At 37.2% G+C, this 25,424-nt stretch overlaps 2 protein-coding genes across 5 annotated transcripts in view; one reads left to right on the top strand and one right to left on the bottom strand.

Annotated features, from left to right (window-relative positions):
* Positions 1-8,614, top strand: part of LOC138145354 (F-box only protein 21-like) — a 31,863-nt gene extending 23,249 nt beyond the window's left edge. For all 4 annotated transcript variants that reach the window (XM_069066984.1, XM_069066982.1, XM_069066985.1 and 1 more), the window contains 3 exons: positions 4,398-4,561; positions 6,646-6,756; positions 7,456-8,614. In XM_069066984.1, the coding sequence (XP_068923085.1) occupies positions 4,398-4,561; positions 6,646-6,756; positions 7,456-7,551 (371 nt within the window). In that variant the 3' untranslated portion in view covers positions 7,552-8,614. The remainder of the gene's footprint in view (positions 1-4,397; positions 4,562-6,645; positions 6,757-7,455) is intronic.
* A 7,115-nt stretch (positions 8,615-15,729) lies between these two features.
* IRAK1BP1 (interleukin 1 receptor associated kinase 1 binding protein 1) overlaps positions 15,730-25,424 on the bottom strand; it is a 35,430-nt gene continuing 25,735 nt past the window's right edge. Inside the window, exons 3-4 of the mRNA XM_069066981.1 lie at positions 16,442-16,572; positions 15,730-16,352 (exon numbers count right to left, since the gene is read on the bottom strand). Coding sequence (XP_068923082.1) covers positions 16,088-16,352; positions 16,442-16,572 — 396 coding nt within the window. The 3' untranslated portion in view covers positions 15,730-16,087. The remainder of the gene's footprint in view (positions 16,353-16,441; positions 16,573-25,424) is intronic.

The raw sequence follows: 25,424 nt of genomic DNA on the forward strand, positions 1-25,424 counted from the left end.
CTTGAACCACACCACTTTGGAAGAACTGAAACTTACAGACCCTCAGAACTAGCTCTGAAAATTGCTACATAAAACCCTGAAGCTTGTGAAAGTATGCCCTCCATCCTGGAAGCTTAGTCCCACTTTAGCATAGAGTTAAAAGTCAAGAAATAGACTGGGAAAAATGAGCAAACAGAAAAAAAAATCTTAACTACAGATATCCCTTCCATATCCCAGGGATTACACCCTCATGATCTGGAAAATCTGTGTAAAAAAATTTTTTTTGCCCTCCCTTCATAGCAGATAAGTATGATTTTTTTTCTTTTATGGGGTATTTATAGTATCTTACTGTAAAATTTGGGTTAAGCATTTGGTCATAGGCTCTGTACTGTCTGCTGGCTTTCATGTGTCATCTGTGGCTTTTGCAAAACATCCTCAAAATTCTATTTAATTTCTTATGGTAACTTATGATATATTGAAACTACAATGGGGAAAGTAGTGATGTGGAAAGGATAACTGCATAGAGACTATAGTGACAAGGAAGATTGAAAACGCACACCCAGAAGAAACCAACAGTCAAAATTGCTGCATCCAAAGAAATAAAACTATGAACTGGTCTCAGGTTGTAGAAGAGCTCAAAAAGGATTGTAAAAATCAAGGAAGCAATGTAGAAGAAAAATTGGGAAGAGAAATGAGAGTGATGCAAGAAAGTCATGAAAAAAGAGTAAATGGCTTGGTAAAGGAGGCACAAAAAATACAGAAGAAAATAACACCTTAAAAAACTGGCCAAATGGTAAAAGAGGCACAAAAATCCAATGAGGAGAATGCCTTAAAAAAAGCTGAACTGGCCAAATGGAAAAAGAGGTAAAAATTCACTAAAGAACTAAAAAATTAGAATTGGGCAAGTGGAAGATAACCAGACATCTAGAAAGAATAAAACAAAATTTAAAAATGAAAAAATAGAAGGAAGTGTGTGGGAGTGGGTGAATCTTACTTTCCAGATTCTTTGGCTCAAAGAGGGAGTAACATACACACTCAGTTGGATATAGACATCTATCTTACCCTGCAGGAAAATAGGAGGGGAAGGAAATAAGAGAAGAAGGAGGATAATAGATACCATGTTTCCCCGATAATAAGACCTATCCCGAAAATAAGCCCTCCCCTTACTGTGTAAGATTCCTCTAAAATAAGCCCTCCCCCGAAAATAAGCCCTATTGAGATTGCTACTGTAGTGAAGGTGATCCCCTGCGCTACACGCTACATTACGGTACCCTCTGTATGCACCGTTCCCCCCCCCCCCCGGGTGAAACGCATGCCGTGCTCCGAGCTGCATCCAATCAGAGCTGCAGCAGTGAGCGCGTCATCCTGTTCTTCCCCAGTGATTTGCTTGCTGGCGCCATTGAGAGCAGTGCCGTGGAGGAGAGCTGAGGCAGGACAACATAAGCCCTCCCTGAAAATAAGCCCTCTGGTGTTTTTCTTTCCAAAAAATATAATAAGACAGTGTCTTATTATCGGGGAAACACGGTAGGAGGGTGGGTTGGGTAGATAAAAGGCAGAAGGCAAAACACTTTTGAGAATGGATGGGGTAAAAGGGGAGAGGAGAATAAATAGGAAGGAGGGTGAAATATGGAGGGAAATACACAGTAATAATAACTAAAAAAAATTTTAAAGTAAGTTTCTCTGATAAAGACTTCATTTCTCAACCATACAGAGAACTGAGTCAAATTTATAAAAATAAAGGCCATTCCTCAAGTGACAAATAATCAAGGGATATGAACCAGCAATTTTTGTACAAAGTAATCAAAGCTATCTATAATTATATGAAAAAATGCTCTAAATCACTATTGATTAAATAGATACAAATTAAAACAACTCTTAGCTACCACCCCACAGTATCAAATTGGCTAATATGACAGAAAAGGAAAATAACTAATGTTGGAGTAGATGTGGGAAAATTGAGACACTAGTGCACTGTTGGTGAAGTTATATACTGATTCAACCATTCTGTAGGGCAATTTGGAACTATGCCCAAAAGGTTAGAAAACCATTTGACTAAGGATTACCACTACTATGTCTGTATCCATAAGAGATAACAAAACAAAACAAAATGGAAAAGAAATCATATGTACAAAAATATTTATAGCAGCTCCTTAAATGGTGGCAAAGAATTGGAAATGGAGGGGATGTCCATCAGTTGGGGAATGACTGAACAAATTGTATATGATTGTGATGGAATACTATTGTGCTGTAAGAAATGATGAGCAGGATGCTCTCAGAAAAACCTGGATTTACATGAATTGATGCAAAGTGAAATGAGCAGAACCAGGGGAACACTGTACACAGTAATAGCAATATTGTACAATGATCAACTGTGAATGACTTAGCTATTCTCAGCAATTCAGTGATCTAAGACAATGTCAAAGAACTTCTGATGAAAAATGCTAGCCATCCAGAAAAAGGACTGATAGAGTCTGAATGCAGATTGAAACGTATTTTATTTTTCTTAGTTTTATTTTGGTCTGTTTTTTTTTCACAACATGATGTAATGTAATGCCAAGCAAAGGCAACTTCCCAAGGTTCAAAATACCAGCATAGGTGCTCTCCATTTTATTCAGTGACAAATTAAGAACAGAGGGAATCAAAATTTAACATCATTCAAAATACAGCATTTACTAAGTGTGATTCAATAATCTCCAAGTACTACCCCCAAGTGTGATTTAATCAAGTACTACTCCACCCCTGGACATTACATTCATTTAATCAATCACAAAGTCCCTCTTCTAAATACTACTCCACCCCTAGGCTGTACATTCATTTAGTCCATCACAAAGCCCCTCTTCTCAAATGGAGATTAGTTTCCAATCATAAGTAAAGTACATTCATTTGTTCAATCACAGAGCACAAAAAGGTCAAAAGTTCCCCACCCTTGGATCACAATTGAATCTACAACAAACTTAAGCACAGCACTTAATACCCAAATGGAGGTCTTTTCTTCATCTTGACAAGAGGCAAGTTCTCAGCAATCTTTGTTCCTAGGGAGACAAAGCTTAGCAAGGCCACAAGATACATTGTCAAGTGTCATTAATTCATTCTCTGTCTGCTGAACAGTCCTAGGACCCCTGAAAATATCAGCAAAACCCTCTTCCAGGATTTCTGTAAACATACAACAAGAAAATCCTTCTTCAGGGCTTCTGAACCAATAGCAAGTTTCCCAGACCTCTGCAACAACAGCACTGTCTTTCACCAGTGGACAAATCTGGCAAAACAACATCAAAACAGACAGACAAAGTACCAGCATAACAGCCATGTCTCCTCAGTCCTTGGCAGCTCTGGGTGGCAGGTCTCAAAAGTCCTGGGCAATTCGAAGTGGCCCTCAGCAATCCTCTCAGTCTCTCTCTGCCTCCAAAGGTGCTGCTTCCAAAAAAGTTCTTCTGCCTCTCTCTTGTGTCTCTCCAAATTTACATCACCAGCTCCTCCCAGTTCAGCCCTCTCTTTTCACGTCAACAAGTCCACCCCACAAGTGGGATTAACAAGTTCTGGGTTTTAACACAATCAAACAAAAAACCAAGCCAATACAGGGGAATCTTTAAATTACATTACTATTACACATGACTAATATGCAAATGTTTAGCAGGACTGCACATGCATAACCTATATTGCCTTCTCAATGAGGGGGAAAGGGTAAGAAAGGGAAGGAGGGAATTTTGAACTCAAAAGTCTTTCCAAACGAATGTTAAAAATTGTTATGTAATTGGGGACAAAATAAAATATTAGATATATTTTCTAAAAATTAAAAAAAAGTAATAGGGAGATCTAGTGAGGAACATAGTAAGCTATATCTGGAAGTAGTTTTCTTATTCTTTGTTGCGGTGTCATTTCAGTTGTGTCCAACTCTTCATGACCCCACTTTGAGGTTTTCTTGGTAAAGATAATGGAGCGGTTTGCCATTTCTTTCTCCATCTCATTTTACAGGTGAAGAAGTGAGGCAGACTAGTTTAAGTGACTTGCCATGTAGTCCATATATTTTTGGGGCATTTACTTCATATGTGAATTTCTTATGCTATTGTTATTCATCCCTTCATATTTTTTTTTAAATCGGGGATTAATTATTGTTTGTTGGTTGCTTGGACTAGCACCTCCTGTTATCAAGACTCTTCTACATATTAATACCACTGGAGAGAGATATTAAAGACATTTCAAATGAGCCAAATATTAACCTTATAAAAGCTTAGGGGTGTAGGTCGCTGAAGCTTTACTTTTCTCTTTTAGCATGGGTAGCTAAATTGTCCTTTTTAGTTTGGAGCCCATTAGTTAGACTGTTTTTTGGTGATGATAAATACTTGATACATAGATAAATCTAGAAACTGATATACTCAAAATATTTTCTGTGCTTAACATTTTTATCATTGCTATAATAGAACCAACTCAAATTCGAAGTCCAAGGCCAGAATCTATTCAGTTTAAAGTGGGAATGGTGATAATGCACAAGCAACTTGGCTTTTCAGGAGTAATTATTGGTTGGGATGTAGAAGCCAGAGCTCCAGAAGAGTGGCTAAAACAGAAATATCCTCCTGAGAAACAGGTTAGAAAACATTTAATTTTTAAAACAAGATTAGTACAGATAATTCACTTGGATGCAGAGGCATTTTAATTTATCCAGGTGTGTAGAAATTAGTCATAACTGAGTTCAGCTTTAAAGAAGATCTAAATATGTGTATTAGGAAGAATATCTTACTGGGGGGGGGGTTAGGTGGCACAATGAATACAGCACCAGCCCTGGAGTCAGGAAGACTTGAGTTCAATTCTGGTCTTAGTCACTTAATGCTTACTAGCTGTGTGACCTTGGTCAAGTCACTTAACCCCAATTGCCCTGCCTTCCCGCTTCCAAAAGAAAGCAAAACAAAAGACAAAAACAAACAAAAGAATATCTTACTAGAGACTCATGAATTATTAGAGCTAGAATAGACTTTTAAAAATAATTTTGTCTAACCTCTACATTTTACAGAGAAGATAAAGGCCAAGAGGAGGTTAATAAGTGAATTGGAAGATCTGGGCCTTGAATTCAAGTTTTTTGACTCCAAGTTCATGATCTTTCCACTACAATTCAATTAATATTATTTGCAATTTTTTTTAGTTAAAATTATTCATGAAAATACATAGCAGAGAGGCTATGTAGTATGTTGTAAACACCACCACCAAACACAAATTTGCCTTAGTACCAATTGAAACAAGTTACTTCTAAATCCTGGTGAGCCACAGATTAACATTGTTTTTCTTTTTTTCTTTTTTTTTGCTTTTTGGAGGGGGAAGGTAGGGCAATTGGGGTTAAGTGACTTGCCAAGGTCACATGGTTAGTTTTTGTGTTAAGTGTCTGAGGCCAGATTTGAACTTAGGTCCTCCTGACTCCAGGGTTGGTGCTCTATTCACTGCGCCACCTAGCCACCCCCCCCCACATTGTTTTTCTTGCCAATGAATGGGTATAAAGCAATGATGGGTGACATACTTTTTAGGACATGCAGAAACTGGGTAATTGCTTTTATTACTTTTATATCTTAGAGAAACTATTCAAAGAATTAAACTTGAATAAATAGTTTTTGTAGTTTTTTTGTGGTGTACCCTTTAGACTATGAATTATGATAAATAATTGTTATTGTTCAATTGTTTCAGCTGTGCCCAACTCTTTGTGACCCCATTTGAGGTATTCTTGGCAAAAGTACTGGAGTGGTTTGCCATTTCCTTCTTCAGCTCATTTTTTTTTTTAAAGCAATCAGGGTTAAATAACTTGCTCAAGGTTACACGGCCAGTTATTTCTGGGTGTGGTGCTAAGTATCTGAGCCTGGATTTGATCCCCAGGTCATCCTGACACTGGGGTTGGTGCTCTTACTCGCTGAGCCACCTGGCCACCCCTAAGCAATTGGGGTTAAGTAACTTGCTCAAGGTTACATGGCCTGGTGTTTCTGGGTGGGTGCTAAGTGTCTGAGCCTGGATTTGATCCCCAGGTCATCCTGATACTGGAGCCGGTGCTCTTACTCGCTGTGCTACCTGGCCGCCCCTTCAGCTCATTTTATAGATGAGGAAACTGAGGCAAACAGTAAGTGTCTGAGGCTAGATTTGAACTCAGGAAGGTGAGTCTTCCTGACTCCAAGCCCAGCACTCTTATCCACTGCACCATTTAATTGCCCCATGATAAATAATTAGTCTTGATAATTAGGCCCTAAATTATTCAGAGCACAATTGCAGCTTTTACTCCTCAGTGCTTCACCATGGTCTCACTTTTAGCACCTCTACCTGAGTGAAACTGGCTGAGATTAAGAAATATAAACTTTTGTTACACACTATATCTTTGAAATCTTAAAGTCATTTAGTTTTGCTATAGGGGTGTATCTGACATTTTGACAATACAAACTAGGCCTTACTAAATCAGAAGTAACCTGGTACAGCAAACTTATATACTTTTTATATTAGCAATGTTATTTGTAGTATTTTTAGTTTTTCTTGTAGTATTTATAGTTTATTTAGTATTTGCAATTATTTTATAGTAGCAATGTTATAGTATGTTATTTTAATTTTAAAAATCATTTTAGCTTAGACATTACTTTTTGAAAATTAACATATTAATTTTCATACATATCCTTATTACTTGTTTTTCTATTTCTCTCTTCATAGTATTTAAGAAAGTCTCCTCATTATCGAATTCTAGTCAACAAGTCCAACAGAATTGGAATATCTACAGCCTATGTTCCTGAGGAGAACCTAAAAGTTATTACGGGATATGAGGTAAAATATCTTAAATTACAAGCTATTTCTTTCTCCAGGGTTTATTTATCATAAAGTTAAAATAAGTATTGATCTATTAAATAAATACATATATATATAAAAAACCAAACTGTATATAACTAGTACAAATTTCAGCACATAGCATTAAGTTCCAACAATAATAAACTACAACCTTATGGGGCATGCTACAATGCCATGGCTTCATGCTATATTCTAGGTCTGTATTCAATCTCTCACTTTCAGAACTTTTCTGAAAAGAGGAATGACAATGGTATGCTGTTTCTGATTTTTTCAACAAAATTCTAGAAGGTTCATGCCTCCAGAGCTTCATCCATTTTGAGAAACTACAGAGATTAAGGCTCACTTGGCAACACAATCTGGCTGGTTCAGCTATTACTCTTCTTAGTGGCCGTGCAATCTGTTAGTACCCCTCTCTAATGAGGCTCCATCAATGGCATAGATCATGTATTCACAGTTATTATATCACACCTGAATCCTTAAATGAGAATGACATGGAATGTTATATTTTTGTTCACACATGAATCCTTAAATGAGAATGACATGGAATGTTCTATTTTTGTTCTTCTTTAATTAATTTCTTCCTTTAGCCATCTTCTCTATATTTTGTGAAAAAAAAGTTTGGAAAAAAAATGTTCTCTAAAATTATGCTTATGAACTAACATGGAAAATGATTTTTAGGTATTCCATCCTGACTTGAAAGCCTACTTCAGCAAGTATGATGGAACCAAATACATTATGCAGCCATGGCTAAAACAAATCTATCCTCATGATTAAATCTATTTTAATCAATAACTGTATTTGTTGTACAGTCCCACATCTAAATGGAAACCAAGGCACAACTGATACTTCTTATTTTCCTGAAATAAATAAATACTTTTTAACATGACATCCCAAGTGTTCTCTTTTTAAATTGGTCAATTCTTATTCATGTTAATGAAGCAAACCAGTTTCTTGAAAATTAAACATAACTCTTTTCCCTAGCCTTGAGATAAGGGTAGAGTTAACATTTGTATAGTGTTTTAAGGTTTGCAAAGCACTTTACCTGTATAATCTATTGATCCTCATAACAAACCCTGTGAGGTAGGTACTATTATTATTTCCATTTCACTGTTGAGGAACTTGGAAGCTGAAAGAAGTTAGTGACTTGCTTGGGGCCACAAAGCCAGTGAGTGTGAAGCAGGATTTGAATTCCAGTCTTCATGATTCTCAAATCTAGTATCCTATCTACTATATTACATAGCTGCCCCTAGCTAAAGCTGTTTCGATGCCAAGGAAGGGTGGATGGTAGTAGCACTGGACCATGAGGTATTCTAGCAGAGGATATCAGGACATACCTGAGTAGCAAGGAATGATTTAAAAAAAAAGTAGGCAGGCAAATATGCCCCTCTTCATATCTTCAGATAATCAATAATGAAGTGGAAAGGACACTATGCACTTTTATCCAAAACAAGCTCATGGATGAATCTGAAAAAAGATTTACTTTTTAAGTACTTACAGTATTGCCATGTACTGTACCTAAATCAAGATAGTCCCTGACCTCAAGGAATTAACCTTTAAATGTGGTGGAGGAGGGAATACACAGAAGGGACTTGTGGTTAGGGAGGGACACAGTGCAGAATGTTAAGGCTAGTGAAATGAAGCAACTTCTCAAAGGTGTAGAAGAAACATGCCACTTGCAAGAACAGGGGCAGAACTGATTGAGTTACAGTTCCACAAGTGGGAGAGGTGGAGAAATATCTCTATTCATCCTTTGCTTAAGTCTTTTTTTTTATCATTGTCATTTTGTAATTTCTCATATACACATGTATGCATTTATATGCGGGAGAAAGGCTACTACTAGTGAGACTGCCAAAATGATCTAAGGACAAGAGCATAAAGCAAAGAATGGATGAAGTTTTCCTGAAGTAATGGATCAAAATGATAGGGTAACCAAAATAAATGGCTCTCAGAATAGTTATTTTCAAAGTATCCTGCTTAGGATACTTTCATATCTAATGGTATTCGTGTTTATAGTACCCATGTTTTTATTTCTGGCAAAAGTTACATTATGTGTTTCCTGGCATCCTTCACTACCAACTCTTCTAAGGCAGCATTACCATCAATTACATTAATTCCCTGGGGGAACTTTTATGTGTGTGTTATGGCAACTGAGTGGGGAAAATGATCTGAAAGCTCTCTGATCCATATTCTTCCTTCCTCTTCAAGCTTCCAGCAATCAAACTCCCTTATTCTTACAGAGAGTTTTACTATTCTGCCTCCAGGCTTCCCTAACTTTTTGTCTTTTAGCTAGTTACAAAATGCATCCATTTGCATCTTTATTCTGGTGACCAAATCTCTAATCACATACATATTTATTTCTTGGGATAATAGCTTTCTTCATTCAACATATATCCATGGTGTTATAAAAAGAGCACTGGACCGTGTAGCCTTGGGCAAGTTACTTAACCCCAATTGCCCTCCAAAAGGCAAAAAAAAAAAAAAAAAAGCACTGGAATAAGAATTAGGGTACCTGCCTTCTAATCTGGACTCTGGAGGCTCAGGCAAATAACAGTCTTTTGGGGTCTTAATTTCCTCAAAAAGAAAGTGACAGAGTTAGCCTAGATGGTCTCCTATGAAGAAAAGAAGTACCACAAAATGGGAGAAAGGCCAATGTTGTCCTAATTTTTAAAACAGAGACAACAATTTCTGGAAACCATAGGTTAGTAAACTTGACTTAAATTCCTTTTTGTTGTCACTTTAGTCATATCTGACTTTTTGTGATGTCATTTGGGATCTTCTTGGCAAAGATGATGGAGTGGTTTGCCATTTCCTTCTCCAGACTTAAATTCCTAAAAAAAAAAGCCTAAAACATTTTATTAAAGAAATGGTTAAACATCAAAAACAAGTCAGAGAATGCTGTAGATACCATGTACCTAGGTCTAAGCAAAACTTTTAGTATCTTATACAATTTTTGAGAAGATGGCAAGATGTAGAGTAGACAATAGTATCACTAGATGAATTTGGAACTGGTTGGATGACCAAAGTCAAAGAGTTTAATGTCTGGCAGGAAGTCTTCAGTGGAATACCTGAAGGATCTTTGCTTGGACCTATCCTGCTTAATATAATCATCAAATTTGCAGATGACATGAAGCCAGGAGAGATATTAGATTCTGAACTCAAAATCCCAAAAGATCTTGTCAGTCTGGAGTACTGGTTTGAATCTAATAAGATAAATAAGAGATAAATATAAAAAGTTGCATTTGGTTTCAAAAATTGAATTCATAAGAAGAAGACAGGGATAGCATGATTCAACAACTGGTCTGATAAAGGTCTGGGGCTAGTAAATGGACTGCAAGCTTAACATGAGTCAGCAATGTGATGAAGCAGTTAAAATGCTAATTCAGTCTCTGGCTGCATTAAGAGAGAGATGCAATTTCCGAGAATAAGGTGACAGTCCTTCTGTACCACTGTTAAGAACAGCAATAAGCTGGAGAGTCAGTCAGGAAATGTAAATGCTTACTATATGCCAGACATTGTGCTATCTGGGGATACAAGAGCAGGCAAAAAATTGGCCTTAATGTTAAGGACCATACATGTGAATGGGTCAGATAATATGTAAGGAACATTACATATAAAATATATACAGACCTGACATAACTAATTTGAAAGTGGAAGGAATTAAGAACGAAAGACACCAGGAAAGGCCTCCTGAAGGAGGTAGGGCTTAGGATAAATCTTGAAGACACAGAAACTAAGAGGCTGAGGTGAGAGAGAGGCAGAACATTCAATGAATAGGGGATAGCCAGTGAAAGATGGGATAAAATTCAGATCACTTATCAGAAAAAATAATATTAGAATTTATAAACCAGTACATGACATCCTTGTGGGTGATAGTAACCTCAAGAGTATGGCCATTTCTGCATGTTCTTGAGGTAGAATGGAAGGATATCTTGGCAATTAAGTAGATTAAGGTAGGAAGTCTGGGCATTTGAAGGAGTCTTAATATGTATAATGAAATTTTCTAATGTAAGGGCAGGAGTTGAGTTGGAAAGAAAGATTGTGAGCTAGGCACTAAATTAATTGAGAAAGAAAGAAGGTCTTGGTGGTCTATAGGATGAAAGCCATTAGGAATCTGAGTTGGGTGACAAATTTGGATAGTGTGAACCTTAGAGGAGGGAAATGAAGTGGATCTGAAGTGGCAATGGGAAGCAAAAAGTATCTGGACTCCCCCAAAAGAACAAGTTAATGTAGATTAGACAAAGTGTAACCAGTCCTGGGTATCAAAGGAAGCAGTATTGTTGGGAAGGAGTAATGTCTCTTTGAGGAAGGGAAGATAGAAGAATGAGGAAGGAAGGTTTAAGATGAACAGCAATGTTTTAATTATGGGGAAGGTATTTCAGAGGGCACAGTGGAAGGGACTGGTAGACTTGGAGTGGGAATTTGGTGGGGTGGGGACTGGGGTTGAGATGGATAGGCATAAAGAAGTGGTGAGATAAGGATGGGGAATGGCATTTGAGGATGACATTTAGGATGCTGAAAGGCCTTGAGCACATGTCATATGAGAATCATTGGAAAGAAATGGGACTCTTTATTGAGAGAAAAAGACATGGTGCTGGGGCTTGATAGTATTTGAAGGGCTGTCATGTGAAGATTAGATTTGGGTTTTTTGTCTCCAGAGAGTAAATCTAGGAGAAATGGATAGAATTTGCACAGTGACAAATTTAGATTTGATGTTAGGAAAAAATTCCTAAAAATGACAGCCGTGCAAAAGGGGGAACAGACTACTTCAAAAGGTGTTAGTTAGCTTATCCCTTTCTGGAAGTCTTCAAGTAGTGGCTGAAGGACTGCTTGTCAGTCTTGTCATTCTTTTGGGGTATAAATTGGACTAAAGAGGCCTTCCATTCAATGTTTAACAACTGGCTATATGAAAAAAAGTATTATGACACACTTTTAAGTTTAATATGCATTATTAACATTTTCTCCATTACTTCCTTGAGCCTAAACAATAAATAAAACAAGCCCTGACTTGTAGCATTTGCTGATTTCCAAGGTGTAAAAACTCACTGAAAATTTCACAATTGGCCTTCATGAGCCAGTTTGTAGCTGACTCCAAGGGCATGAGCACACCTCGGCTTCCAACTCTCAAACTTCTGATCTCTACATTCCTTTCTAGCTCTAAATTCTATGTTTTCCAAAGAAGAAAGGAAAACGATGAAATATGCATGCTTATTAAGCATTTACTATGTGCAAAGCATCATAACTAGATATTTTTGCAGCTAGGGCAAAAGGAAGAAAATATGTTCTCAGTTTGGAACAATAAGTAGAGAGGGAGAGACAGAAACACTAAAACACTGGTGGGAGGAAGTTTGGGAAGAACTCACACCTGTAGCTCATCTGGTAGTTTCCATTTCAACAAGCATTTATTTAGTTACAACTATAACTTCAAGGCACTAAACTAGCTATACAAAGACAGAACAAAAAACATACCCTAATCTCAAAGTGTGTACACTGTTAGGAGGGGAAAGAAAATAAAACATGTAAAGAGATAAGTATGTTAATAATACTTCTGATAACCTGAGGGAAAGATAAGGGGAAATAGCAAAAACTTCCCAAAGAATGTAGTACGTATGAGACTTAAAAGAAACCAAGGGAGGAAAGAAAACCCAGGACATGGTCAGTAGTATCAAAAACTGCAGGGTTTAAGAATAAAACCTGAGAAAGTGCTTTTGGATTTAGCAAGAGATCCTAAAAAACTTTAAGAGTTTTAGTCATCAGTGAGATCTTAAGCTAGATTCAGGGTATGGAAGGCTTATGTTAGGTGTGTGATATAGGACAGATATAGGAGACAGCACACTGTATTTGCTAAGTAGGTGCTATTTAGGGTCATACAAAACCCATCTGTGATGGCAGGTGTGTGTTTGAGAAGTCCCTTCCCCCTCCAGAAAAAAAGAAAAGAAAAGGGGCAGCTAGGTGATGCAGTGAATAGAGCACTGACCTTGGAGTCAGGAGGACCTGAATTCAAATCTGGCCTCAGACACTTGACAAACTTACTAGCTGTGTAAACTTGGGCAAGTCACTTAACCCTAACTGCCTTGCCTTCCCCCCTCCAAAAATAAAAAAGAAAGAGAACTTGCCTTTCCCCTCTATCACCGTCACCACACCACCACCATTCTTAGCACACAGGTGGGCCTTTAGTACCCATTTTTCCATGCTGATGAGGGGTGAGGCTCAGCCCCAGGCAAGGGCTAATGCAGGACTTGGATTCTTCAGAAGAGGGAGAAGGCGGTAAACAGGGACTTAGCCACTAGCAGGTAGAGCTGATACATGCCCAAGTGGCCTGGCTTATATCTATGAGTGTGCCTATTGCTTCTTACCAGGGTACCCACTTTACCTGACAAAGAAGATTTAGGATTGAGTCTTGTCATAATTGCTGGGTTTTCCATTTTTCTATACCATCCCTAGGCAGATGATCACGGAGTGGTGGAATGTTCTCTCTTAAAAGTAACAACTTTTCATCATACCTCTGATTATTAGGGTTGGGTGTCAATCCTTTTGTCTTGGACAAATCAGTGTAAGTCCAATAAGGGAGAAGCACTCTTTACTCCAGAAGTTTCTTGAACCTACCCTTCAAGAAGACTTGACTGATTAGAACGGGCTAATCTTGGATATAGTTCCAGCTGACAATCTCCACCTCTCATTCCATCATCTGTTCGTGGTCACCCAGGTCTCAAGTTTTTTGCTCCTGCAGGGCTGTTGAAACTTGGGAAAATGGTGTGGATTCCCTATAACTGGCAAGTTTCCTTTCCCTGGATGGTTTGATCAGTTCCTCAGAAAAGGTTTAGTTACTGGGATAGGCTTTGCTCTATGAAAGGTAAATTTGTTGTTGTTGTTATTATTTTTATGACCATGATAACTTGTAATTAACTTGGATAAAAAGAGATCCTTTGGCTTATTTCATTGTTATTTCAAGACCTTGGATGAAACTGAAGGGAAGTCTTCATCCAATGTAAATGAAGGAAGATGGTATTAGGAGATGTTTTTAAAGGGGTCAAAATTTGGTGCTGCTAGAGAGAGGTAGTTTTTAGGTGGTGAGCCTGGGAACACTGTAGTTAGGGGTGAGTCCCAACATTAACTTAGACACCTAAGTTATCGTAGACATCATTCAGGCTAGCAAAGGCTACATGTAAAAGATCTGTAATATTTTAGCTATCTTAACTCAGGTGGACCACCTGTGATGGGGACCAGTAACAATGTTGGACACATCACCTATTCAGTGGACCTCGTTCTTGGTGCTGTTCCTGACCATTATGATTATTTTGTCCTGGAAGACTTTATCTTCCTGTTTTAAGAAAGATTGTTTATATTGTTTTAGGCATTTTAAAAAATTTAAGCTTTGCCTCTAGTTTTTAGAGTTGCTATGAGATTATTTTAATCGTGTTTAAAGGTCCCCCAGAAAATTATTGGAACCTTGTCACTGTGGCAGAGGGGATTTAGTGGGAGTTTGGGATGGCTTCTGGGGCTGTCACTGGTGTAGCCATACAGCATAGTCATATGCCTTGGTTTACCTTTACCTGGTGCTTTGCAGGCCTTATGGTTTGGTGGGAATAAGGTTCAAGAAATCTTTCTTGGAGCTTGAATTGCTGACAGAATGCTTTCTTCAACTACAGATTTTGGAATGGGAGTTTTGTTTTATATTCTTTTTATTCTAGATATTATGTATTTTTAAACTTTAAATATTAAAATGATTTAACTGGATTGTTATGGTTCATGAGAGCTTAGTGCATTTTTAAACAAGAAAAATATTGATACACCCACAGAAAAGAACTGCTGAGTAGGCAGATTTATAGTCTACTTAAGCCAGTTGGACAAGGAGTGAGACAGGCATACAATTTTCCAGTCCTCCACAGCCTTCCCTGTGTGTGGACATATAGCTCACATCTGTAACTTTGGCATGAAAGCGAAGTGCCGAGAGTGTTAAAACCAAAGTGGCCAGAAGAGATCTTTATTTATAACTTTCTTAGATCCCAGGAAAAGGATGTATTGTATCCTTTGTGGAGTCTGGACCCATAGCTGTCAGTGCCATGACAGGCCAAAATCCTACTACTAGTTATGATTCTGCAAAACACTCTATAAAGTACTGAGGCAGAATAAGGCATCATCTTTACTCTAAAAGAACTTACAGTAAACTTTTTTCTTTTCTCCTTCACATATATTTACTGCATTTTATTGCTAAAATCACTACTTATCAGTCATTTATATAAAATACAAACTTCAAATGGTCTCATTTTGTTTTTTGTTCTCTTCTCTTATTCCATCCCAGCTCATCCTTCAGTCTGGTCAAGATTGTTTTAAGGTTTCTCAAATGTAGTATCAGCCCCCAAAAGCTGAAAAAACTTAAAAAGTTCTATTTTTGTAATGATCATTTGCTTCCCATACTGCATCATTCTCTTCCTATAACTGAAGCTAAAGTTGTACCTCTTTCAGCTAAATGCTGACTTATTCTATTCTTTAAGCTTGACTCCAACCTTACCTTCTACTCACTTTTGTAGTTGCTGTATTAGCTTACCTTTGCTTGACATTTACAAAAAAATTATAAGCTTCCTGAGGCAGTACTGTGTATCCCTTTAACATGAAACTTATACCCAATAGTGCATACTGGTGTTCCACATTTCCAGTTTTACAAAATTTCATCAATAAATTATTTTTTAAAAATGCAGTTACTTAGTTTTTAACTGATATCCAGTTATTTTTAAGTTCATTTAATATTTCATAAAGTAGTTTTGGCAGTTTTGGATTATAATGCAGAAGATGAAACCACATTTAAATGTAAACTACACTCATGTGATAAAGCGAGGCAGATTAATTTATGGTAATACTGTACTCAAAATTAATGTTTAATGCATCCACGGAACATGATGTAAGACTAAATAAAACTAGTAAAAATTAATAGAAAGCACTCTATGAACATATCCATGAAAATCAAAGTCTAAAAAATTTTTTTTATTCAGGTAAAGAGAAAAGATAACTAATAACGCAAATTCTGTTCTCATGGTCACAAAATAGAAAAAGTAAAAAGAATGACATTACAATGAAAGAAGAATGTGGGGAAAATGGGAATTGAAAGCAAAAACTGAAAATGAGGAACACAAAGAGTTTAAGTATGCTGTGGGGTCCATTTTTTTAGCTGACATAAAATTTGGCACTCTATATAAAATATTAATATTAGTATAAAGAAAAACTTTATAAAAATTATACAAATTTAATCATGGTTTTGGGCAATTGGATACAAAGATACAAAAACAAAAAATGCTTGGTTATAAAGAATTTTAAATCATTTCTTTTTCTTTTCCTTTTTCTTAACCTCAAAGTTTAAAAATACCCTGGAAGAAGCATATATAGTTGCACTTTGAATTTTCTGTTGTATACTTAGTGGACCTGCTAGGTCAGATAAATGCTGATTGTCTATTTGACCTTCCCATTCTTTCGTTTCCTCTTCTTTGATTAATAGAGGTCTTCCAAGTGACTGACCAACAAGCTGACACACTTCTTGAGCTTTTCGCCACGCATTCCCAACAGCACAGAGACAAACTTGACGTCTTGGGAACAAAAAACCACAATAATATTAATGACAATTAACAAGCCATATAATAGAAATTATTATTATTATTGTTACAATTTAACTTACTTAAGATTCTCAATAGCTCCTGGTGTATGGTGAAACTGAGGAGGACTGATGATAACAGAACTATCTAGCTTTTCAACAAGAAGGTTACAAACATCCTGCATTTTTCCAAAATCAGTGAATGTAATGCAGACCTGTAAATGAAAATGAATTAAAATTATCTTTTTCTGAACTGCACTGTTTCAGATTTCTCTCAGTGTATAGAGGAAAAGTACAACATTAAGACATCAGTTTGGAGTAGCAGATAGTACAAAAGACAAATTATAATATAGGAGGTAACTTGTACTTTTTAAGCATCTATATGACAGACATTATGCTAAGTGCTAGCAATACAAAGAAAGGCAAAAATCAGCCCTTGATCTTAGTGAGCTCAGTCTAATTAGGGAGATAACATTCAAACCAACTATGTACAAAAGAGATATATACAGGATAAATTGAGTGCAGTCTCAATGGGAAGACACCAAGCACTACTGTCTATTATTCTTTTAATATGAACTGGAAAAGGCTCATGGCAGGTGTGATTTGAAGAAACTCAGGGAAGCTAGGAGGTGGATACTAGGAGGGAAAACATTCCAGGTATAGGTATAAGCCAGTGAAAACACAAAGTCAGGAGAAGGAGCACCTTATTTTAGAAATAGGAAGAAGGCCAGTATCACAGAATGGCAGAAAAAGGTCAAGGTATAGAAAGACTAGAAAAGTAATAGGAGGCAGGTTATGAAGGGCTTTGAACACCAAATAGAAGATTTTATATTTGATCCTGAAGGTGACACATAAGCCCCTGGAAGGGATGTGTGTGTGCATGCGTGCGTGCATGTGTGTGTATGTGTGTGTGAGTGACATGGTTAGAACTGAACATTATGAAGATCCCATTGAAAGCTGAGTGGAGGAGGGATTGGAGTTGGGAGTGACTTGTGGCAGGCAGACCACCCATCAGGCGCTTCCCATAGTTTGGCATGAGTTGATGAGGGCTTGCACAAAGGTGTTGACAGTGTCAGAGAAAAGAAGACCATACTGGACACACACACACAACATTATGAAGGTAGAAATGACATGATTTGATAAATAATTGGATGGGCATGGGGTGGGGAGTAAACAAAAAGAATAGAGGATGGCACCTTGTTGTATGTCTAGATGACTGGGAGAATAGCGGTACACAAGACAATAGTAGGGAAGTATGGAAGGCAGGGAAGGTTTTTGGGGGAATGATGAGTTAAATTTTGGAATTGGTGGGTGTTTAAGTTGTTTATAGGTCATCCAGTTTGGAATTTCTAATAGGCATTTGGAGATGTGAGACTGGAGAATGAGAGAAAAAGGTTAGGGCAGGAAAAGAACATCTAAGAGTGATCTGCATAACATGATAACTGAAACCATGTGAGCTGATGAAATTACTAAGTGAAATGATAAAGAGGTAAAAGAGAATGGGGTCCAGGAAAAAGCCATGGGGGATACCCACATGGATTCATTTCTATCTCTATATTGTCTCTTTTGATAATGCCATTCAAATCTTAAATGATCACTTCTAGGCATATGTTTCTTTTTTTCTTTTTGGAGAGGGAAGGGCAGGGCAATTGGGGTTAAGTAACTTGCCCAAGGTCACATGGCTAGTAAGTGTTAAGTGTCTGAGGCCGGATTTGAACTCAGGTCCTCCTGACTCCAGGGCCAGTGCTCTATTCACTGTGCTACCTAGCTGCCCCAAGGCATATATTTCTTAAATTTATATCACTACCTCTCTTCAGAGTGTTAGGTTCCATATTTCCAACTTACTGCAAATTTCTGCATGTGTTTTATATTCATGTATCTCATATTTCTAACTGCTTATCCCCTTTGGATGTCATATCAGCACCTAAAACTCAGCAGATACAAAACTGGATTAATCCCATTGCCCTCAAAAATTTTCCCTTCCCTTAACATCTCTATATCTGTGGATAGCACCACTATCTTCTCCTTCCCTCAGGTTCATCACCTTGGAGTGATCTTTCAATATTTCCCCTCTTTCACCCTTTAGAGTTAATCAGTTGCTGTGTCCTGTTGATTTTACTTCTGAAATCTTTCCTATATTTCCCTTCCTTTTTACTTTCACCACCCTAGGTCAGACCTCCATTACCTCAAATGTGGACTACTGTAAGGAACCTTCTACCCAGACTTTCTGTCTTGTCTTTTCCCATTCCAATTTGCCTGTTACACTGTTTAAAAATTTTGCCAGGAATTGATGCCAACAGTTTAATTTAGCATCCACTACTCCCCTCACCCTTTAAAAAATCAGTACATTTGTCCTTTAGTCCAGAGGTACGTTCCCAGTTTTCCACAATCTTTCCTGATCCATAATAGCACCTCAGTAATCACATCATACCAATTCCAATACCCTGGATAGTTTGTTCAAGCCTTTTGATTTGAAATCACTGACAAAAGCTAGATGCTCAATGAATGTTTCACCTATCAGGGATTTCAACTTTTTATTACCTATTTTGTCCTAGTCTCTCCCAGACTAGAGGTCATTGTCTTTGAAAGAGAAAACAGAAGCAAAAATTTAAGTCTTGCCTTCTCATTGCCATATTTTGTTACTGTCGCAGCCACAGCCACAATGAACAGTGGTCCTATCCAGTTCTTGATTTTTCTCCTTTCTCAATATAGCTAAGAAAAAAAAAGCCCTATATCACTCATTACTAGTCTCAAATTATTATTAGTTTTAACACCTGATACTTTTTAAAGGACCATGTCACTGTTTTTGTATTTACCCTTGCTTCAAGTTTGAGCTGATTGATGAATTCCTGATGTAGCCATAGTTTCACCTTTTTTTTCATTAGGACTGAGGTTTTTCTTGTCTTTAGAATTTTTTTTTTTGAGAGCTTCCCATACCTTCTGGGCTGATTTCCCCTGTAAAATTTCGTTCTATGTGATATTACTTTGTAATGGGAATGTAAATTTTTAAGATCTTCCCTGCCCCTAGGCTAAAGTGCACCTGGAGCCTGGGGTGGGAGGCTTGTTTTTCGGTAGATACTTCTTGATTGGCTAGTGGGTCAATAAGGTTGTTATGTTCTCTGAGCCAGGAGAAGGGTATATAAACCCTGATTTGAGGCTTTGTTTTGGGGCTCACTTTGAGAAGTGTTCCGTGATTTGATGTGGATTCTGGGAAGCCGTCGTCCAGAGCCCCCCAGCTTTGAAAAACCCAAATGTTGATTTGGTATGGATGTAATGGTTGGACAGTTTGGAAAGCTGTCTATTTGATCTGTTTCTGTCTTGATAATTCTGCCTGTATACTTTGAAGTTCGGGGTGCTGACCTTTTTCCCCTGAACAAGGTAAACGATACATGTCTGACTGATTAAAGTAAGCTTGTTAACCCATTTTGAGTTGCTTTCCTTTATCAAAGCAGATCCAAGAACCAGTGTTGGCAGCAAACCCTGAGGACGCTTGGGGTGCTTGCCGCTACCTACCTGTATATTTTTTCTACACTATTTGAAATCTTGGGTGCAGATCAGACTATGGTAAGATGGTAAGTTTCCTTTTCATTATTTTGGATTTTGCCTATGTTTTGTATTTACTTATTTGAGTATATGTTATTTCTCTTTACTATATAGGGGACTATTCAATTTTTGTCATTGTACTCTCATAACCTAGCACATTTGCCTGGCAGACAGTAGGCAGTTAAAATACTTATTTAATTGAATCAGGTCTAGAATTTTGTATTGCTTTCTCCTTCTTATGAAGATATTAACCCTAATTAAGCCATATTAAAAATGTTATCAACAACTCTGCTTTTGATAGAGAGATCTCTAACAGATATCCAGAAAACTGAAGTCCCCCCATAACTACAATATCATATCTTTATGCCAAGCTTGTGATCTATTTCCTCCTCCTGTATAAGGGGTCTGCTATTTTCCTGAGATTACATATGACTTCCATTGTTTCTTGTTCTTTGACATATATAGATTCCTGGATTTTCTTACCTTCTTATACTCTAGGTTATTCCACTGCTTCCTTTAGTATACTACTTTTGAGTAAGTCATAATCTTCAAAAGCCACATTCCACTCATAAGTTCCATTCCCCAAACTGGGAATTTACTTAGGAAAAAATGACCCCTTGCATTTTGATCTCTAGTTATCTGTTACCTCTGCTTTATGCATTTGCATATAGACTTATGAAGCTATGAATTTTACTGCTGCATTTCTTCTTGGATATTTTTTCTTTTTTTTTTTTTTGCTTTTTGGAGGGAAGGTAGGGCAGTTGGGGTTAAGTGAATTGCCCTAAGTCACATGGCTAGTTTTGTGTTAAGTGTCTGAGGCCATATAACTCTGCTCTATTCACTGTGCCACCTAGCCATCTCCCTCCCATTATGCTTATGTGATACTTGTTACTCTCAGTGGTAGATGGCTTGGTAAATAAATGTGGACCATTTTTATCCCCCTCTTCCCCATTTTCAGTTTCCCTCTCAATCATATTCACAAGACTCTAGGAAAATATATCATCGTTCCTGTATTTTAAGCTATAGTCCTGAAATCTAAATCTCATTCTTGAAAACCTTCTTAGCCAGTCATTTACTCCTGAAATTTGTATTTCTTTTCTGAATCCCCTACCTTTAATCAGCAGCAATGATGAAAACCCTATGTCCCAAAAAGTTTTTTTCCCCCTCAAAATGTCCATATCCTTTACAACGTTTTCTAGGTTTCTTCTGGTGCTATCATTTATCCCCGTAACAATCACAAGTCCTGGGAAGTAATGTCAGATGCATGCCCTAAGAAGGCAAGAGACCTCTCTATCACTATGTTAGGTAACAAAGAACTACCTTAGTATCAATTAGTGGGGATTCACCAATTACTATTATTTGTCTCTTCTTCGTGAGCCTAGATGACTTCTTTCCTTACAGTACTTATAGATCCATATGATGGTTCCTTGGAGATGTGACATTTAAAAAGTTTGAGAGATACGATTTCTGGGTAATTAATCATTTTATTAATAATACTAGCACTCTTAATAAAAGAAATAGTCAGTGACACTCAAGTACCAAAGACCATTCATTAATGGCAGTAGGCTCATAGTCCTGTGGATGGCATTCAACTCTGACTGGTTAACAATGAGAGAGAATGAATGTTACAATGAGAGGTGGATCTATCCCTAATGAAGGGTTGGGGGAATGTAACTTTATGTCATGTCTAAATTGCCCAGCCTTGGGCAATCTAATCAAACAATTTTTCCCCACCTAAACCTGTGTGGAATATAAGGGGGCTTCTCCATAGACTAAATTCCTTGTAAGGTTGGGTGGGGTCTGACCAAACCTGAGGAGAGAATTAATTCAATGTCATTATTAGTAATGTCCTTCAGAGACTGAACTTTGCAATGAGGACTTTATTTAAAAATATTATCTTTTCCTTTTTGGAGGGGGGAAAGCAGGGCAATTGGGATTAAGTGATTTGCCTAAGTTCACACAGCTAGTTAAATGTTAAGTGTCTGAGGCCGGATTTGAACTCAGATCCTCCTGACTCCAGGGCCAGTGCGCCACCTAGCCGCCCCAAAATGAGGACTTTAGAAAAAAGGGAACTCTGGATCTCCCAAAATCATTGATTATTTAATCATTTCTCTTAGAGCACAAGAAACAGCTTCCTCTTTAGATAGTCCAGTTCCCTCTTCTCGGAGAAGACTCTCATCTATTATCTCCAAATGTTCTGGAGTCCTTTTCTTTCTTCTGACTGTAATAATCATCTACTCTTAGACATTGTCTGACATAAATTAGAATTCTCCTATGCCTCATCAGATGCTTCTCTTTCTTCTTTTTTTAAATACCTCTTCAATTCTTTTTTTCCTTTTTAGTCCTAATTTCCTTTTATTTGCATGTTAATGTCATGTTTATTTGTATACAGTAAGTTTTTTCTTCTTCAGTTGCTTTTGGGATATCTTTTTCTTTTTAGCAATCTCTTCTGGTAAAAACCATCCCAGTAAGAAACATCTCGATATGACAAGGAAACTTGGGGATGGGCTGATTCAATCATAGGCTCTGTAAGTATGCTTATGCAGACCTGTTGATCTGAATATGCTCAATGACAAGAAAATCTACACTGCAACTTTGGGATTTATTCAACAAAGTTTTGAGCCTGTACAGCAAAAACGAAGCAGTTTTTTTTTTTGCCGGGCTAATGGCTCTGTGTCTAGTCTCACTGTTTAACCTGGGCATACCTGACAAATCTATTACTTTATTTATAGAAAAGAACATGCTGTTCTTTTATGTGACCTCTTTCATGTACTTGGTTTCCTTTTGGATATGCATACCCTTGATAGTTTGGACAGTTTCAAAGGGTATTCCTGAAGTGAACTTTGAAATTTTAATCCCTTGATTTTCATGATTTTGTGGAATTATAAGGAATAAGAGAATACATGGGGTACACAGAAAGAGGACTTTTTTCTATTCTTTCAAGAAACACTTAATTTTCCCTGACAATCTGATGTAGTCCTTTTACCTCTTCTCTTAGTATAGAAACCAACTTGTACTTTGTGTACCACAGCTATTAATTGGAAAATGTCCCACAAACATTGTGTACCTTCTTCAGGGCACAAAATTCTCCATGCACCTCTTAAAACCCCAAGGTGAGGATGAATCCTCAAATTTAATCCCTTCCTCCTTATTAGACCAATCAAACCATCTAAATACCGTGCTCTTTATTTTTCTGGCTAACTTTCAAAAATGTGACTTACTTTGGCTGCCTCCATTTCTTCATGACCACCCCCCACCCTGAACCTTTTTTTATATTTTTATTTTTTTTGGAGGGCAATTGGGTTAAGTGACTTGCCCAAGGTCACATGGCTAGTTTTTGTGTTAAGTGTCTGAGGCTGCATCCGAACCCAGGTCCTTCTGACTCCAGGGCTGGTGTTCTATTCACTGTGCCACCTAGCCACCCCCCCCCCCATGCACCTCTTTTTAATCTAAAATTTGGCTTTTATCTTTACCTTTTTACTGAAACTTTCTTTGACCACGTGAAAAGACCTTAGCCTAAAAGGGTCAGGATCTCCCATAGCATTATGGGCCATCTCTAGTTGTCCTGATGAATATCAAGCCACTGGACCCAGATGGCTGTGGAGGAGAAAGTAAGAGTGGTGACCTTGTACAGCCCTCCCTCATTCAAATCCAAGTCCACTGCAAGTCATGTCATCATTCCTTGATGTCACGGTCCTGCTTCAAGAACGAAGGACAAACACAACCACCACCACCTCTGACCGCCAGCAATCTGCTGAAATCCAATGGAATTTTCCCAGTGATTATATTTCTCACCCTCCCAGAATTATCTGACATTGGCAAGACTGACTTTTCTTCAAAATGTTTTCCCTTTAGTAGGATTTAAACTCCCTGAGTGCAGGAATTAGCCCATTGCCTAGTGCAGTATCTGGCACATTAGTAGACATTTAATAAATATTTGTTGCATTAAGCTGAATTCTGTGGAACTGCATTCATGGTTTTCCTACTATTCAACCAGTCTATTTTCCCCTTAATCTACAGATATACTCTAAGCTCCAATACTTGGAGCTCTATATTAATTTCCATGGAGTATGCTTACCTTTAATGGCTTTAGTGACTAGATGTTGAACATATAATTCTTAAACACATATTAAACATGTATTTTTAGACTTTTAACCCTGTTTGAACCTGTCAATCTATGCCTATTACTTGCTTGGATATTTAGTTTAACTTACCTTCTCTAAGAAGTACTTCTTGACTTACTCCTTCCTCAATTTCTCTAATTCTACTCCTAAAACATGCATAGAATTTGACTTCCACTTGACTTTGCTGCTTTGAAACATTTTGCATGTATTTATTTTATGAAACCAGTAACAGAGCTGGGCACAAAAACTGAATGCCTTTAAATCAAGTTACTAAGTATGGTTATATGGAAAAAACCTCATAATTTTGTTACCACAAAGATTAGCCGGGCACTCCTACACTACTACTTCATTTTGGGAATATACTGATTTCAGGTTTGTATAAAGTTAAACTTCTTACGAAACCTCCCCTAGAGCCAGGAAGGTGATGGTGTTTTGGATTTTAAAGGACTTCTTTGCTTACAAAGTAGAATAGGTTAAGAAAGGAAAATAAAACAAGTTAAGGGAATATACACTAATTACTAATATAGCTGAAAGGAATTTTATCTGTTGCAATAAGAATCATGAGTTAACTCTAGGAAATGTCTTATGTGGGGAAAAATGCAATTGTTACCACTAATAAAAATTCTTAAATAAAATTTTTGCTTTTTTCCCCCAACAGAGAATAACATACTGGAAAAAGGTTAACATAGGATTAGATATTGGGCATTTCTTAAAAATAACACTTCTAACAATTATATACAATTAAAAAAATGCCACAGTCCCAACTTTAAGGAATCTTAAACTCTGATGCTATTATCTCCTATTTTATTTTATGGAAATTTTAAAATTTCCTTTTATTAATTTTTATTATTTAGGGCTCAGGGCCATTCCTCCTGCAATATTTGGTTAACTAAAAGCCTGTTCCTGTCAGTATTAACCTCACCTGACCAAAATCTGACTCATGGAATGACAGTGTTAAGGGGAGACTTTTGGCCCTCCTAAGACACAAATGAGAGGAAGAATGGAACATAGCATCTTTAAGACCTCCTCCCTAAAATATTTTATTTGTAGAAGAATTTCCCTGATGTCAAGTCTTCTAGACATGTAGATCCCTTCCTCTCAATTATCCCATTATGACTTCTTTAAAACGCTGCTTTGTAGTTTTGTAAATAGGATTTTGCAAACTAAATGTTAAATCTGTAACCTTAGTTTACCTATAGTCTGTTTAACTAGGTTTGTTTTCTTAGGGGTCGTATGTGATTATGACTTTGCTTAACTAAATTGTTCAAATTTTCTGACACTGAAAGAAGCATGGGATTATGAATCTCTTTTTTGAATAGCCTAAAAGAATGTATGAGATTGCAAAATATAAAAGAATTTCTCTGTCACTGATATAATTTTGTCCTTAAGAAACCTTACTA

This window comes from Petaurus breviceps, unplaced genomic scaffold (genome assembly GCF_028583685.1).
Source record: "Petaurus breviceps papuanus isolate PSGF00001 unplaced genomic scaffold, PetGlider_PUasm1.0 90734, whole genome shotgun sequence".
Lineage (NCBI taxonomy): Eukaryota > Metazoa > Chordata > Mammalia > Diprotodontia > Petauridae > Petaurus > Petaurus breviceps.